At 41.9% G+C, this 18,793-nt stretch overlaps 1 protein-coding gene across 6 annotated transcripts in view; it reads left to right on the forward strand.

The window, feature by feature from the left end:
- Positions 1-18,793, forward strand: part of MIA2 (MIA SH3 domain ER export factor 2) — a 221,091-nt gene that overhangs the window by 188,339 nt on the left and 13,959 nt on the right. For all 6 annotated transcript variants that reach the window (XM_030215534.1, XM_030215535.1, XM_030215536.1 and 3 more), the window contains 4 exons: positions 268-350; positions 488-616; positions 736-894; positions 13,848-13,918. In XM_030215534.1, coding sequence (XP_030071394.1) covers positions 268-350; positions 488-616; positions 736-894; positions 13,848-13,918 — 442 coding nt within the window. The remainder of the gene's footprint in view (positions 1-267; positions 351-487; positions 617-735; positions 895-13,847; positions 13,919-18,793) is intronic.

An 18,793-nucleotide genomic window follows, 5' to 3' on the forward strand; every position in this document is an offset into this window, starting at 1 on the left:
ACAATAGATCTTTGAATAAGAGATGTAGATTTCAGAAAAAGCAGGAAAAATGCATGGAGAAGTTGGGAGATAACAATTAGCAGTATAATGCATGATGCATGCAACCATTTTTTAAATATTCTTTCTTGAATAATTATGAAGAATTGTTATACACAAATGGCAAAAGCAATTTTCTAAAAATTAGCTTACATAAAGTATGTCTCTGTTCCGAATGGGTTGCTCTACTATTAAGTTTATCCTGAAATATTTGTGTTTCCTGTGTTTCAGATTAACGGAAGCAGAGTTTAAACTTGAGCTTTTAGAAAAGGATCCCTATGCTCTTGATGTGTCCAGTGCAGCGTTTGGTAGAGGTATGGTGTTTTGGGTTAAATAATTTAACCAACCTGAAAAAATCAGAGTATATAAATTACTAAGAGATAATTACAAAGCTCTTTGATAGCTGTACCTCTGTGGACTTGAATATTTCTGTTTTGTGAAATAATTGCAGAGAACTCCCCTTGTGGTCCTTCCCCGTTAGGACGGCCTTCCTCCGAGACTAGGGCTTTTGTTTCTCCTCCAACTCTGCTGGAAGGTCCCCTGAGACTGTCACCTGTGCTTCCAGGCGGAGGGGAGCAAGGTAGGCTTCTAATGTTGGCAAACCTGTTTAATGTTCTGGTGTCCTTGCTTTCCAAGTGTAAGATGATAAAAATGTGTTTATTTAATTTTGAATTTACTGTTTGTGTTTTCTGTCTCTAGCACTGAGGGGAGCTGGGAATCACGCTGAGTACCCTGCTCCTAATGAATGTGCAGAGTTGAGCTATGACAGGATATCTGATCACCAGAAAACACGTTCGGGCACTGGATCACTATCTCCTCCCTGGGAAAGAGAACGTAGGATGAATGTCCCAATATCAGGTCTGTGCCATACCCTTCCTGTCAGACTTCGAGCTAGCAGATTGCAAGTACTCGCTATTTAGTTTTCAGCTTTGTCCTTGATAGCCCCACCCAATCTGGCTTTCAGCATACTTATAGCAAATGTATATGAGAGTTTTTCATGCACCACCTTCATTATGCGTATTTGTTGTAGATATGCTGAAAACCAGCCTGGGTGGAGGTACTCACTGACAGAGTTGAAAATCCCCTACACTAGCTGATCAATAGTAGACTCCACTGATGAAATAAATTTACCAATGATTGGCATTTAATTTGACCATTGGTGCATGGGAAACAAAGCTCTTCCTGATAGTATAGGTTTATGGAGTCTAGCAAACTTGGATAATCTTGGTGTCAGTTTGACCATGTTGCTTAACTTGTAAACTTTTTATAATCAAGTGATGTATCTTGTGCAGTGATGTCTAACAGAAATATCCGAGGGGGTAATTTTTAAATTTAATTTTTCAGGTCTCCATACATATAGTAATGTTTAGTTGATGCATGATAGGCATAAATAAAATTAGTAGTTGTAGCAGCAGCTCACATCCCAATAATTTTTATTTTATTTATTCACCTGACAGTTTTTACATGTGTCTTTGGATTTGCAGCTCAGTGTGACCTAGTTGCTGCTGTGGCTGGGGTGTCATGAGTCTTTATTTGCAGCTAAAGGTAGTTTTTCTCTCAGCTAACCCCCTCATTTTGTTTAGCCAGGCCATTTCAATTACTGTTTTTTTTATAGAAGGGAGACAGATTTTTAATCAACAAGTAGGATATAACCAGGTACACAAGCAGGGTGACAGAATTACATGGTGCCAGAATATAACAGCTCTTCCAGAGCTCAGAACTATTCGTATAGTTCTGAGTATGCACAGCCCTTTCCACACACAGCAGTCGCCTCAGTTCCTCAGTATTTTTCCATTCTGTCAAATGGAGGCGAAAACTAAGCTATGCTGTAATTGAAGAGGTTTACCTCTTGCTAGTCTTTCAAAAAAGACGTTATTTTCTTTTTCCTGCAGAAAATGTTTCAGATGAATTTGGGGTTCCAGCCATGCAGTTAATATGGTATAAGAATTCAGAACTTTGACACCATTCCAAATGCCTGATCTGTTCAGGAGCAGATCAAAATTATGCTAAATGTAAGTAATGTGGAAAGGTTTTTCCACAAGCTTGAAAATATGGCCTAGATCAACTTGGCAATTATTATGAGGTGGAGAAGACTCTTAGTGCAGAAAAAGGAGAAAACATCATCTGTGCAGAGATCGGCTGATTCTCCCACTCCAGTAGATCCTGTTCTGTGGATGTTGTCTATCAGGTCTCAAAGCAGCAACTAGGTGTGTGAGCCCTTGGGCCGCTGCCAAGGAGCAGCAGTGGCAGGCAAAACCACCCCAACCAGCACTGGGCTAACACACACACAAAGCAGGGACAGGGATAAGCAAAGCAGGAACACACTGGACAAGAACACTTGGACTGGAACACAGGACTGGAGCAAGGCTTCACCTGCACTTTCCCACCCTTCCCCAGGAGTTGAGCCCCTGGGTGCAGGCGGCCGGCAGGACTTACCGGACTAGGCAGGAACTGGATACCAGCAGGAAACACACAACAGAGTCAAGACTACAAGCTGCCAGGCAGCCACTAAGACAGAAACACAGACAGGAGGGAGTGAGGACTAAAAGCTGCCAAGCAGCCACTAATAAAGAACACAGACACAAGACAAGGAAATGCAGACCAGAAACAAGACTAGGAACTAAACAATAAAACCAAAGCTAACTACACACAAACAAACAAGAACCAGGCAAGAACTCAGAATAAAACTGGACTAGGCAGAAGTGCACAGAGCACACCCACATACCAGGGACCTTAGACGATGCAAAGGCAAACACAGAAGTTTCTAGGTGATTAATAAAGCCCATCAGCTGCAGCAATCACAAGGCAACTACAGGTGCTGTTCAGGTACAAACAAGGAAAGCAATTCAGGCAGCCCGGAAGAACTGGACTGAACTGGGCTGAAGTCTGGAATGGGTGACAGTAAACAGACAGTCCATTGCAGCCACCAGGTCTGGCCACCAGAGGGCGAGGTGAGCACAGACAAGGAAACGGTCACAAATGTGACATAGTCTCTACCTTCCAGATGTTCTAAAGAGTCCATCTGCAAACAAGTGCCAGGGATCCTCCAAATCACCTTGAGTCTCAACAGACTTCTTAGTCTACTGTGCATTTGCATAAGTCTGAGCTTACAACACCTTCAAAGTCTGAAGAAGCACATGCATCTCAGAGCAGGTGATCTCCAGGGTGCATCTTCTAAAATGCAGACAAGTTCAGACTTCTCCTGTGCCATCTACAAAGTTTCAGCAAGAGTGTAGCACTGACCTACACATTTCTGCATAAGCACAGAGACCTTGGTTGATTCCCAATGCAGTCATAACTGCACTGTGCACCAGTCTTGATTTTGACACTTCACGTGCAGCACAGGAATCACTGTGCACCAACCTACCCAGCACTCAAGGGAGCTATGCACCTGGGAGCAATATGTGGTCCACTACAGTGCCCCCTAGGGTGCCCGGTTGGTGTCCTGGCATGTGAGGGGGACCAGTGCACTATGAATGCTGCCTCCTCTGAAATGGCTTGGATTTGGTTGTTTCTGAGATGGGCGTCCTCGGTTTTCATTATCACCAAAAACCGGGAACGACCATCTCTAAGGTCAACCTAAATGTTGGGATTTGGGCGTCCCCGACTGTATTATCGAAACGAAAGATGGACGCCCATCTTGTTTCGATAATACGGGTTTCCCCGCCCCTTCGTCGGGACGTCCTTAGAGATGGGTGCCCTTAGAGATGGTCGTCCCTGTTTGATTATGCCCCTCTTAGTCTCCTAAATTGGCCTCTTTGAAAATTTACTAGGGCCAAGTGCCTAAATTTATGTTCAAAATTTCACTAAACTCTTAAATGTAGGAGCATAAAAAGTGGGTGGCAGCAGGGGTGGATTTAGTGTGGGGGAAAGAAGTTAGAAACGTAGCACTTATTTTTCAGCATTAGGTTCATAAATCTGGGCAAATGAATGGCAGCCCTAAATTTATAAGCTTAACTTTTAGACTTCTAAATTAAGATCAGTGGTAGCCTGACCCTTAGTGGTAGTATTGTGAGACTGTTGCTAGGGAGTCGTGGGTGCCATTTTGAAATTGGCACCTGTAGAGGCAGGAGCAACTGGGGATTGTTCCTGCTTTGGATTCCCTAGACCACCAAGCAGAACTGGGGTGGGGGGGAGGGCTAAGAATAAGCCTTTTTTAAATATGTATTCATGAGAGGGAATACTTTGAGGGGAATAAGGGGCACTGTGATAATGTGAGCGAGGATTGAGCACTGAGCCTTCACAAAACAGATCTTTTTATTTATTTATAATTTTCAATTTTACATTCACAAGAATAACTCTTATTTCAGAAACACAATCAAAAATATTCTATAAATCTTGTTTAAAGAAGAAAGCACTTTAAATCTTCCTTAGACCACTACTAATAAGGAAGAGAATCCCCAAGCCAGAAGAAAGCAAAAAAGGAAAATTAGATTCATAGGAACATAAGGTTTAACAGTTACCCCCCCCCCCCCACACCCATTAATTACTAATAAAGTCCAAAGCTGACACAAATGATCTTCATATCTAGAAAACTCCTCAATTGTTCTGGTGCAAAGAAGACATATTTAGTCCCTCCAAATTTAATCATGCATTTACATGAGTAAGCCAATAGAAAAGTGGCACCAAGATCTCTGGTCTCTTTCCTCGTAATCAAAATTGTTTCCTTCTCTCGAGTAGATTTTGTTACATCAGGGTAAATCCAAATATGTTTACCATAAAATAGTTCTGTCGAATGTCTAAAATATAATCTGAAAATAGCATTCAAATCTTGTTCAAAAACCAGAGATACAAACAATGTAGCTCTTTCTGATGACTTCGACAAAGATGTTTCCAAAAAGTCTGAAATATTTTCCACATCTAGCTGAGTACCTTGGGTCCGTCCATCCTCCATTTCTCCTTGAGATTTCTATATAGGTATAGGCACATAATAAATTTTGTTAAGTGGAGGAATAGCTTCAGGGGAATATTTCAAAACCATAGTTAGGTAATTCTTAAATGAATCAAGAGGTAACATTCCAGGGGACTTTGGACAGTTTAAGAACCTTAGGTTCCTTCCTGGAGTTTAACACAGTCAACAGCTCCCTCATTTGCAGAGACACCCGCAGCACTTCTGGCATCAGGCTGCTCTGCACGTTGATTTGATAGCTGCAGAATCACCGGACACTGAGGCACGAAGGATGCTGGGGGCCAGAGAGATGTTTTCAGCCTTAGAGAAGCCGATTCTCCATCTTCGCACTTCTCAACAGGGCTCGCTTCCCCAAGAGGCGAGGGGGCGCTGATTGTGAAACGCTCGATAAGTTGTTGGTTTGGGGGTGTGTTCTTGACCACCCCCTTCCTTTTCATATGTGGCATTAGTATAGTAAAGTAATTTTCCTCCAGCAACTCGCACCACGACGCGCTCACACAGCAGTTACTGCCGCCATCTTGGGTTCTTTGCCCCGGTGCCTTCCTTTTTTTGGGATACCTTTTCTTCATATTTTATCTTTTTCAATAATTATTTGTAAAGTTTAATAATTTTTTCTATGTATTTTCATTTTTTTTGATTTTTGGCCCGAGGAGCCTCTGTGTCCTTCTCATTGGGAAGCATTGACCTTTTTCAGATACGCAACTACTCGAGCTTCCTGGGCCACAGAGTCTTTTGACTTAGTGTTGGCCGTTTTCCCCTTCATATCATCGAGGATGTTGAGTGGCTTTAAGAAGTGTACTTGATGCAATAGGACTAGTTCAAGCCCAGATCCCCATAATTGGTGTGTTCAGTGCCTAGGTCCAGAGCACTGGGACATTCATTGTAACCTCTGCCAGTGCATGTGAGTGAGGACCCTTAAAGCCTGCAGAGTCCAGTGTGAAAATATTTCTGGGTCTCCATCAACATCATCATCTACATTGAGCATAGCAGTTGACGCGGAATTGGCATTAACATTGGGTGCACCCATACAACATCAAGAGGGTGCTTCATCGAACTATATATATCTCTATTTTACATGAATCGCAATCGGGCTTCCGACCTGCACAGAAACAGTACTACTCACCCTGGTATCCAGGTTCAAACAGGAAATTTTAATTGGCAACAAAATACTTCTTCTGCAGTTTGACCTATCCAGTGCATTCGACATGGTAGACCATACTATTCTCACAAAATTACTGGACAAACTAGGGATCGGCGGAAACATCATTAAGTGGATAAAAAGTTTTATCACCACCAGATCGTATTAGGTCAAATCAACCTCATCGATATCGCCTGCATGGTCATCAAAATGCGGAGTCCCCCAAAGCTCACCTCTATCCCCGATCCTCTTCAACCTTATGATGATTCCTCTGGCCAAATCCCTATCCAAATCCAACCTTAACCCTTTCATCTACGCTGATGACGTCACGATATTCATCCCTTTCCAATCCAACCTTACTGAAATCTTGGAGAAAATAACCTCTGCCATGAACATCCTATCATCCTGGGCCAACGCTTTCAAGATGAAAATGAACAAAGAAAAGACTCAATGCCTAATCCTCTCATCATAACACGCTACTCTGCTACCAACCACCCTGATCACCCCCGACATTACAATCCCAATATCTGACAATCTAAAAATCCTAGGAGTAACATTAGATAAACATCTAACTTTGGAAACTCACGCAAAAGCCACGACAAAAAAGATGTTCAACATGATGTGGGTACTGAAGAGAGTAAAACCATTCCTCCCACAGAAAACTTTCCGCAACCTAGTACAATCCACAGTACTCACCCATGCCGACTACTGCAACAGTATATTCATCGGTTGCAAAGCCCAAATCATGAAAAAACTCCAAACCGCCCAAAACACAGCAGCCAGACTCATCTTTGGCAAACCACGATTTGAAAGTGCAACACCACTTCATGTAAAACTTCACTGGCTTCCTATCAAGGAACGCATAAACTTCAAAGCCCACACAATGATCCACAAGATCCTCCATGGCGAATCTCCAAGCTACATGAACAACTTGATTGAGCTTCCAGCCAGGAACGGGTCCAAATCGTCTCGTACTTATCTCAGTCTCCATCTTCCCAATTGCAAAGGCCTCAAATACAAAACCTACTATGCATCCAACTTCTCCATTATAGGCAGCCAACTCTGGAACGCAATACCTCGACACATTCGAACAACCAATGAACACCTACCCTTCCAAAAGCTGCTTAAAACTTACCTCTTCAGACAAGCTTACCCAAATAACCCAACTTAATTCTCGAACTCAAACCGCACTACCCATACTCCAATCCTCTCCCACACATCCCTCCCTATTGTCCTACTCTTTCCAACTGGATCATCTCTGTGATACTTCATACCATACTCTGTACCACACCTTGTACCTTACTTTGTGTTATCTCTATGATACTCTGTACCACACCCTGTAAGCCGCACTGAGCCTGCTATCAAGCGGGAAAGAGCGGGGTATAAATGCCATAAATAAATATATGCCACAAAATCATAAGGACTCTGTCCTCATCATCAGTACTGCATGCATCAAGGGACCTTCAGTGCAAGAAGTCTAAGAAGTATTGCCACTGTACTCCCTTGAGGCACTCTGTCCGTACTGTCCATGCATTGACGTCCTTGATGCATGGAAACATCTATGCTGCTGTGACCCGCTGTCCTCTCCAGCTTATCTCGCATTGAGAGCATTCAAGGTCTTCCAGATATCCTATGCCTGCTCAGGCTATAACTCAAGCTGCTTCTCTACCACTTTCTTAGCTGGTACTGACGCCTATGCCCGAAAAAGAGCTCTCAGGGCTACTGCATATGCAGTCTGTACAGACTTATAGGGTGCTTGCACCAGCCTCAGCCCAGCCCATTGATACGTATAGTGCTGGGCAGACTTATACTGTCTGTGCCCTGAAAAAGACAGATACAAATCAAGGTAAGGTATACACAAAAAGTAGCACATATGAGTTATCTTGTTGGGCAGACTGGATGGACCGTGCAGTTCTTTTTCTGCCGTCATCTACTATGTTGCTATGTATATGAGAGTCACAGGAGACGTCCCGCTCAACATCGACCGTGGGGGGGGGGGGGGGGGGCAGCTTACACCTCACACCTGACCGATACATGCGTCGTCATCAGCAGAGGAGCTTTCTCCAACTTCAGAAGCTTATGTGCCTCGATGCACCTCAACGTAGAGCTGATGCTGTAGTTGTCGCTTCGCCATGTACTTCCCATGAACAGAAGTACTGTTCAGGGGAAGTACATGGAAGAGTGAAGACTACAGCATCGGCTCTGCGTTGAGGTGCATTAAGACATATGAGCTTCTGAAGAGTCAGTCAGTCAGACCTCTCCTGGTGATGGTATGGATAACATGAGGAAAGATTTGGCGAAGCTAGAGGAATGGTCTGGAATTTGGCAGCTTAGATTTAATGCTAAAAAATGCAGGGCCATGCATTTGGGTTGCAAAAACCCAAGGGAACAGTACAGTTTAGGGAGTGAATACCTTTTGTGCACGAAAGAGGAGCAAGACTTGGGTGTGTGACAATCTTAAGGTGACCAAACAGGTAGAAAAAAAATGACGGCGAAAGCTTGAAGGATGCTTGGGTGCATAGGGAGAGGAATGGCCAGTAGGAAAAGAAAGTGATGATGCCCCTGTATAAAACTCTGGTGAGATCTCATTTAGAATATTGTATGCAATTTTGGAGACTGCACCTTCAAAAAGATAGAACAGGATGGAGTCAGTCCAGAGGAAGGCTACTAAAATGGTCAGTGGTCTTTGTCATAAAACAAATGGGGACAGACTTAAAGATCTCAATACGTATTATTTGAATGAAAGGCAGGAGATGGGAGATATGATAGAGACATTTAAATACCTATGTGGCATAAATGCACAGGAAGCGAGTCTCTTTCAATTGAAAGGAAGCTTTGGAACGGGGTGGGGGGGATAAGTGAAAGGGGGTAGGCTGAGAAGTAACCTGAGAAAATACTACTTCAGGGAAAGGGTGGTGAATTCGAGGAACAGCCTCATAGTAGAGACAAAAACAGTATCTGAATTCAAGAGAGCTTGGGACAAGTACATAGGATGTCTAATGGAGGGATAGGGAGAGTAGATGGCATGGATGGGCAGGCTGGATAGGCCATATAATCTTTATCTACCTACATTTTTCTAGGTTTCTATGTAAAATGGCTGCTGTATGTTCCTGCACATCCTTATATGTGTTTTACAAAAGGCTCCAAGTTTCACAAAGCTTTTTGTAAAATGCAGGAAGAATTGAGCATGCCTTGACCTGGCTGTCTCCAGTTCCAGTCTGTACAACCTATCTAAAATGGGCTTGTTAGTCACATGTGAACCATATACTGTTTCATCAGGATAGTCGTTCTGTGGACTCATCCTAAATTCCTACTAATATCTTTGAAGAAATAGTGTTGTCTACAATTATCCTAAACTGCACAAGTATCCACCTGAGGAATCCTTCCACATTCTGGAGTGTAAAATTAACAAAATCTTTCAGGTTGTGCAGTTAGTATCCTTCAGTCCCCAACAGATTTTGCATTCCAGTAGTTAAGCAGACCCTAGCCAGCTGGCCTGCTTCCTGTGTCTAATTCTGTTGTGAACAGGTTGGATTTCCATCTAACAAGTAAAGTTAAACCTTATCAAATCAGAGCCACTGCAGCTGCAATTGCTTTCTCAGTCTGCTTCATTGGACAGGATATACAAAGCAGCCATTTGGTTCTTGCTTTCATACCTTCACCTCTCTCTGATGTTTGAGGACTTGTCCAATGAGAGCCAGTGCATTCGTTCAAGCAGTACTGATCTACCGGTCTTTGTAATGCCAACAATTCTTGCACTCATTTATTGAGCAGGCCTCTCCTGACAATGGACAAATTATTTATAAAGCTGAATGACCCTGGGCTTGGGAGTCACCCTGATCATATGCCTGATCATATCCTGCTTGTTGATGGGAAAACAAAGTTGCTTACCTGTTACAGATTTTTTCCATAGCAGGATTAATTAGGCACAGAATCTGTACCACCTCTGTGAGAGTTGTACACCTTGAGCTATGGAGTTAACTGCGGAATTAAAGAGACTGCTGTGCATGAGCAGGACTGCTGTAGATGCTTTTATGAAGTCACCACTTTCATTGCCTATATATGGACCACACCTATTACAAGTAAGCAACTGTACTTTGTACGTTCCATAGGAACCTTTTATGCTTGAATATAGAATTTGGCATTGTTTGTGATGGCTATGAATGCTGCCTCTGCAACATTCACAGCCATATTTTGGCACAGAAGGCAAGCTTCGGAATCAAAACCTGATCTTACTCACAACAGCATGCAATTCAGGGTCTGATTTTACCAAGCGACTTTCATCATGAAAACATTTGAGCTTTAGTAATTTCTCTTTGGACTAAGAAGGCAGAGGGGATGTGCAGCACCTGCCTGTGTGAGGGCCTGCCCCGAAAATGGTTATTAGTTAAATTGGTGTGATGGACTTGAAATGATAAGGAGCAGCTGATGTGTGTGATTTTACTTATTTAAAATTGACCAGTTTCGTGTTCTGAAGTGCAACTGTTTATCACTGGGTGCAGTAAAAATGCAAAATAATTATTTTAATTAAATATAATTTTAAATAATGGCTTACACAATTCCTAAAACACTCAGTTCTTTGCTGTGCTTGTTCCAGTGCTCTATAGTGACAGCTGCATCACTCTTCTTCTAGAAAGAAGGATGATAGGTTTAACAGTAAATACGTTTCACTTGCTCTGAAAGCAAGTCAAGCTGCAGCCTGTCCAGATTTGTATTTAAACTGTGCTTGAATAGAGACTGGGTAGTTCATTGCATACAAAATTGAAGTATAACTGTTAATCTGAAAGACTTCAAGAGACTCTAAATTGTAGATTTTTATATCTGTCTGTCTATTATTTTTGCTGGGCTATAACTTTGAGAAGTGAATTAATTTGTTCTATGGTTACAGTAATATTTCTGAATATTTTCTGATGAAACAATTTGTATTCATTTCTAAAGGGATATAATCCAGTAAATGTGGACCTTAGCGCAGATCAGATTTTGGTATTTGGGTATACAGATACCCAAAGATTTGTCTAAATTATGCACTTTAAATTATACCCCATTATTCCAACAGCTTTGCCGAGACCTGAATATTTGGAAGAATGGGTGGTTATCATGGTGGAGTGTGATCTCGGCAGTTAAAATGAACTTGCTACCACGGTCGCCGTGTTTGTTTCAAAGTCTACCCTTATCGGTACCGAGGACGGCGCTAATGCAACTCTAGTCAGAAATCTCTAACTTTGTATGGGGAAGGCACCCTTCTAGATTGGCTAAGAAAGTGATGTGGGGTGCGGTGGAGCTGGAGGGAAGGGGAACGCCTAATTTAGTGTGGTATTATTGGACCGCATAACTAAAACTTATGATTTATTGGAGTAAGGTGGGGGGGGGGGGGGTAGATAGTAACGACCTCCCTAGAACAACATTTTATGAAGGATTATTCCCTGGGAGCTGTCCTTTGGGCCTCACTTTCCAATCGGGCATACAAGCAGCTATCATCCAACCCCTTTGTCTCGCACTTTGGAGAGATGGTTACAGATAACACCTTTGTGTAGCCGTGCTATCCTCCCGTGAGAAACTATTGATTATTACTTACCAAAGTACAGATACAATCAATAGTTTCTCATGAGAGGACAGCACTGCTGCACATAGGTGTTATCTGTAACCGTCTCTCCAAAGATATGTTCTAGTTCAGCTGCTTATATACCTTTATTTTAAACAATGCTTCACATAGGTTTAGCAAGTTATCTTCCTCAGAGATCATTCTGTTTTCTTTCAACACCAACTGTTTCCCCTCAGTTGCTAAACCACATTTTTTTTGTCTATTGATAATTGCTCCTTTCTCATGCCTGCTTGCACGCAGGAATGTCTTATCAGATCATGAGTTTCTGGTTCATATGCTTATCAGTTTTTGACCTTTGGCCCTGTTCCATGGTGCATGACCTGTACTCATTATTTACATCTCCCCCCTTGAAGGCCTTCGAGAGTAAGGGCTTCATTTGAACCTTTGCTGTAGTCCCATCCATTCCAGAGGGGAGCAATAAGGTCCTTTTCAGATGCATGTTAAGCTTAGGGGGATTGTGGGTATAAGTCACAATGTCAACTCCATTTTACAGGTATCGGGCTATAGGTAACAAAAAATAAGATGGTTATAGTGAGATGTAAGTGGCCCCTCTTCAACCTTCCCCGGGATAGTTCTATTATAATCATTCACATTACTCACCCTATGGAGCTTTTTAAAAACTTAAGTTGAGGGGCTCGCTCGCTCCCTCCTCATTTGCTTGTGTCATTCAAGAACCAGGCTTTTCGGCAGGCCATGGGCAGGCAGTTTTTTTGATGGGCCCGAAGTGGTCTTATTAAATTTCTAGATTTCTTGGATGTCAGGGAAATGCGGTCCTTTGAAGAATTTCAGGAGTCTCGCAGGTTACCACACACAGAGAGGTTTTCGTACTTGCAAGTAAAGCATTACATTTCCAGCCAGGGGTGGTTGAGGGTTGACCTGGATGAGACTGAGCATTTGGAAAATCTATGGGCCTCATTGGGAATGCTTAGGGGGCCCATCACTCATCTATACTGCTTTATAGGGGGAAATGAGTTATCTAAGCATTCTTATAGGCGGGCGTGGGAAACAGATCTGGGGTGTGAACTGAATATGAATGAATGGAAGGCGATATACCTGGAGGTGAAAAAAGCTTTCATATGTGTCCTGATTAAGGAAAATGCATATAAGTTACTAATTAGATGGTACTGTACACCAGTTAAGATAAGAGCTATGTACCCTTGGTCTACTGATCTGTGTTGGAGATGTGGTACGGAAACGGCCACCTTTTTTCATATATGGTGGATATGTGAGCAGCTCCAGTGATTCTGGCAGGGAGTTATGAAACATTTATCCTCACTGTTTGATATTGTATTTCCTTGTGATCCTAAATGGTGTCTACTTGGGTGGGGCAATTGTAGAGGCCTGAAGTGGCAGCATCGCATCAAGAGGCTATTCTTAGCATCAGCGAAAAGTGTCATAGTGGCCCATTGGAAGCAAGAGAGAGGACCAACAATAGCTAGCTGGTTTTTCAAAATAAAACTTTTGGGGGATTTGTAGAAATTAACGGACCATAGACTGGGGCGATATGATTCCTCTTCTGAAGAATGGGTGCATCTGGATCTATTATTGAGGGGTACTTAAGGTGGTTGGGGGTGGGTGGGGGGGGGGGGGTCAAAGGAGGGAAAGGCATCGATTAGAGGATGCACAGATCTTCCATATTTTATCTAAGGTCTTTTTCAAGACCTTTCCTTTGTATTTTTTGCATTGAAAAGGTACTGCATTGGAGATTTTGTCATCCACTTGTTATCAACAGACTCCTGAAGCAGGCCACAGGCTGAAACACAGTGCTGTCAAGTCTTTTTATCAGTAAATCTTCTCTAAAGTATCAAGGTTGTCCCTCTCATTTCTGGAGTCCACAGTCGACTTCCTACTTGTCTTCTACTATTTCCCGTGGGATTTCAGAGTTCTCTGCCTCAGGGTATTTCTGCTGAATCTTTCAGTGACACTATCCAGATAGTGCCACTGTACATCAGTGGATGGTCTCATCAGTGGCACTTTTTCAGATAGTAGGTGCTGGGAATCAGATAAGTGCATTTGAATATCAGGCCCATAAATAATAGAGTGTGGACAATAAATAGCATTGTTATGGTCTGCTAGGATATGTCTACTAATTTTTTAAAAATGTAGATAAACATGGTTGGCTGAAAACATATAAATGTAACAATTTTGTTGTTTTTGAACAGGTGGACAGCCACCCCCTGAAAATAGTTTGGGATATGAATCTAGTGGAAATGGCCCTAAGGAGAATTTTGGTGTAAGTACAAAGAAAAATAAAACTTGAAAATATTTTACTTTACTTAAATAGATTTGCTTTGTATTATGTGAGAAATATAATTTTAGAGCTTCCTAATTGCTTAGTGGTTGCCATAATGAGAAACCTGAATTCAAATTTTAGATCCAAAACCTCTTGGTTGGACAGGTGAGACTGGCGTGTGTGGAGGCAGTGATCACAAATCCTGGAGAGCTGTGAGAGAAGGGTGTGCCAGTTATTACACAACAGCAATAGTGAATGATCACACCATTAACAGGAGCCATGGTTTGTATCCTCTGGATAGGAGAGATTGTTATAATGGTAGAAACAAAAGTGGATGAGAGAATAAGCTAATGAGTGAAAGCCTCCTGGCAGCAACAAATATTTCTTTGAACATCTGTCACGGGTGGGAGTGATCAGGGCTGTGGTAGATTCTGATTTAAGCTCTGAGAATGAGTGGCAAACCTATTTGAAGTAACCACATATTCTTCATTGACAAGCAGAATGAATCAGCAGCACAAGTGGATGGTGTCATTGGATAGTGCCAATATATATAGTTCACAAAGAGCTGAGAAAAACCTTAAAGGTTTTCCAGGCATGCACAGGACTTCCCACACAGTCATTAATCTCATTAGGAAGAGAAATACATTCAGGTACAATAAGTAACTGGCTTTGAGCTTGGATAGGGAAAGGTAGGCAATTTAAATGCTGTCAAGAAGCAGGATGAATCAGCCACACACGTGGGTGATATCTGGCAGTACTGGGATAAAGCTTAGAAACAATTAGAAAACCTTTCTGGAAAAGTGGATACCTTCCTGCACAGTGCATCTCTGTGGAGGCACTTCAGTTATCACAACTGTGTTAGTCTCTAGAATAGCAATATATAAATAGTCAATTTTATGACAATTTACTGGACAAACTAAAACAGACAATTCAGTCAAAGGTAATAAAGTTAGATTGTAATAAGCACTTAATCAGATCCATTTATATCTTTGATAGATCAGTTAGAATTTCAGCCACAGAAGTTGCACCACATAGGCTGGCACAACTGTGGGCTTCAGGACTCCAGGAGGTTGTGCATCACATTGTTGGCCGATGCTCCTGATATAGGGGATAATTTGATGAGGAAGATAAACAGTAGATACCGTAAAGGACAATGTCTGTCTTTCTCAGATTCCAGTCCTCTTCATACAGAAAGCAATAAATACTTATGTTACAAGAGATGCTATCCTCAGTTTTCGCTCAAACACATAAAAAGGAATAAAAGCCACAAAAGCAGCAAGCTCAGAATCCACCAAAGCAACTGTTAACTTTTTGACCCAACACTGCTGGTTAACTATTTTTTTTTTAAAGAAATGGAGTTGTATTGCCACAGATACATGGGTGATGAGTATTATCAAGAGAGATTTTCAGCTCAGATTCTACCTGTTCCTGCTTCTTCACCCACACATTCCATGACAAACAGGAAATTCAAGCTTTGTTAAGGGGTGGACCAATAGAACCAGATCCCTGTGCTTAACAAAACAGGTTTTGTTTCTGTTAATTTTATATACCACAGAAAACAGTAGGATTACATCCTATCTTGGATCTCCAGGATTGTAAGAAATTCCTCTTGAAGGTCAAATTCAAGAAGAATTCCACCCAGTTATTCTTCCTTTTCTTCAAAAGGAAGATTGGCTATGTTTGTTAGACCTAAAATATGCAAGCTTTTCCATAATTTCTGAACTCTCAGTGAATAGGTATAAGAAACAAGTATCCACTGTCAGTACAAGGTTCTACTGTTTAGCCTCGCAGCAATACCAAGAGTGTTGACCAAGTCCTTAGCAGTGGTGACAGCATATTTTAGGAACGTAAAGGGTCATGGATTTGATGTACCTCCTTACTATGGTACAACCAAAGTGATTTACATTTATTATATGCAGGTACTTTTTTTCTGTCCCTAATTAGCTCACAATCTAAGTTTGTGTGGGTACAGATTTTTTTTTTCCCCATACCTAGATGAAGGCTGTCAGCTGTTTATACCAAATTGGTTGCTATACATGACACTCAGGATACCATTTATCTTCTTCATAATATAGGTTTTCTCATAAATTACCAGAAATGCAATCAACCACATTCTGACCATGAAACTAATTTTCATAACATTTAGGCAGAATATGGGAGAAGCCAAAGGCCTTCTTGCCACATTGCAGAATGAACAACCTGGCATCCAAAAGGCCAGCTGTGACACCAATTTAATGACAAGATCTTACAGTACATGAAAATGCTTGGTCACATGGCATCAACAGTGCATTCCCTTTGGTTATCTCCATATGAGAAAACCTCACTGGAAGTTAATGTGGCTGTGGAATAAGAAAGTCCATTATGTGTCATGTTTGATTAGACTGAGCAATCTACCAAGTGAGCAATCTTCTGAAAGATATTTAATTCCAGCAACTCCATCACCAGTGTGTCCTAACCACAGATACCTCTAATAGAGAACAGGGAGCACATATTGAGGCAATAAATGTTTCGTGTCTAGTCCATAAAGCAGAAGCAATTTCACGTAAATCAGCTGGAACTAAGAGAAATACACAACACCCGCAACAACTTTGTGATACATCTCTAAGGAAAGACTGTTTGAATTCATATATAGAACAAGTTGCAATGTGCTGCATCAAACAAGAAAGGAGGGATGAGTTCACTGTCCCTTTGTCAACAGGCTGCCAGAATTGGGGATTGAGCAGTAGCCATGAATAATGTTGTAACAGTCTACATAGCAGGAGACCAGAATTATTTGGCAGACAAACTTAAGTCATGTATTGGAGCCTCACAAATAGTCTTTGAATAGTGCTTGTTTTAACCAACCTCTTCAAAAATGGGGAACTCCCCATGTGGATCTATTTGTATTGTGCCTCAACAAACGTACTTCCCATTTTTTCTCCAAGATTCTAGCAAAAACAAGATAACTCGTGATGCATTGATTAGTCTGTGGAAATGAAATTTCATGTATGTTTATCTCCAGAACCCCTAATAGCTAGAATTTTATTCAAATTCAGAACAGCAGCTCAATGATTCTGATAGCTCTTGATTGGTCAAGGCAAGTTTGTTTCTGTGTTTGAGCTTTCTAGTCAGAGGTCCATAGGATTGGACTAATTTCTAGAACTGATCACTCAAAAATCATGGAACACTGCTTCATCCCAGTCTATGAAATTTGCTTCTAGCAGTGTGTGAATTGAGCACAACATGATAGCATTTCAATTTTGGTTTCAGCAAAGAGCCTTTGATTAGAAGAGCTTGCGGTTTTTAGGAAAATATTCTCGCTTTGTTGTAAAAACAGGAAGCAGAAGCCCTTTTCATGTTCACCACTTTTCACCTTTCTCAACATCGAGCACTAATGGGTTAAACTCTGACACAGTCCTCGTCTCCACAACCTTCACCAGGAGGCCATTCCATGCTTCCACCACCCTTCCATAAATGAATACTTTCTTAGATTCCTCCTAAGACTATTTCCTTTTAACTTCATAGTATGCCTCCTCATTCCAGAGTTTTCCTTCATTTGAAAAAGACTCTTCCTGTACAATAATGCCTCTGAAATATTTAAATGTTTCTATCATACCTCCTCTCTTCCAGTGTATACATGTTGAGGTTCTTAAGCCTGTCCTTATAAGACCACGTACCAATTTTGTAGCCACTGTCTGGACTGATTCCATCCTGTTTATATCTTTCCGTAGGTGCAGTCGCCAGAACTGCACACAGTACTCTAAATGGGGCCTCTCCAGAGACTTATACAAGGGCATCATCACTTCTTTCTTCCTGCTGGTCATCCCTCTCCTTATGCACTCAAGCATCCTTCTGGCTTTGATTGTCGCGTTTTCTACCTGTTTGGCCACTTTAAGGTCATGAGACACAATCACCCCCTAGTCATGTTCTTCTTTTGTACACAGAAGCAGGTCACCCCCTATATTATATCACTCCTCTGGATTCTTGTAACCCAAAATGCATTTCTTAGCTTTAAGTCTTAGTTGCCAATTATTGGACCATTCCTCAAGTTTCGCTGTGTCCTTCTTTATATCATCCACACCCTCCGTGGTGTCTACCCTATTTAGGGTTACCATATGGCTCCAGAAAAAGGAGGACGGATTGAGCCAGCCGGGTTTTACTTCCATTGCTTTCCATTGAAAGCAATGGAAGTAAAACCCAGCTGGCTCAATTACTTCCATTGAAAGCAATTGCTTTCCATTGAAAGCAATGGAAGTAAAACCCGGCTGGCTCAATCCGTCCTCCTTTTTCTGGAGCCATATGGTAACCCTAACCCTATTACAGAGTTTGGTATCATCCGCAAAGAGACAAACTTTAATAGACGGTCCTTCCACAATATCACTCACAAAGATGTTAAACAGAGTCGGCCCGAGGATCTACACCTGCGGTACAACACTGATAACACCCCTTTCCTTAAGCAAACTCCATTTACCATTACCCTCTGTCTCCTTCCATTTAACTAATTTTTAAGCCAGTTAGTCACTTTAGGTCCCATACCGAGGACACTCAGTTTATTTATCAGTGGCTTGTGTGGAACCATGTCAAAGGCTTAGCTAAAATCCAAGTACATCACATCTTGCATCCCTCCCAAGTCTGTTTGGCCACCCAGTCAAAGAAATCAATCAGGTTTGTCAGACACGACCTGCCTCTAGTGAAGCCATGCTGCCTTGGGTCCTGCAGTCCATTTGATTTGAGAAACCTCACAATCCTCCGCTTTAGAAGCGTCTCCATTTGTTTGCTGACCACCGAGGTCAGACTGACAGGTCTGTAATTCCCAACCTCCTCCTTGCTTCCACTCTTGTGCAGAGGGACCACATCTGCCCTTCTCCAGTCCTCTGGGACCACTCCAGACTCTAA

Source organism: Microcaecilia unicolor, chromosome 9, assembly GCF_901765095.1.
Source record: "Microcaecilia unicolor chromosome 9, aMicUni1.1, whole genome shotgun sequence".
Lineage (NCBI taxonomy): Eukaryota > Metazoa > Chordata > Amphibia > Gymnophiona > Siphonopidae > Microcaecilia > Microcaecilia unicolor.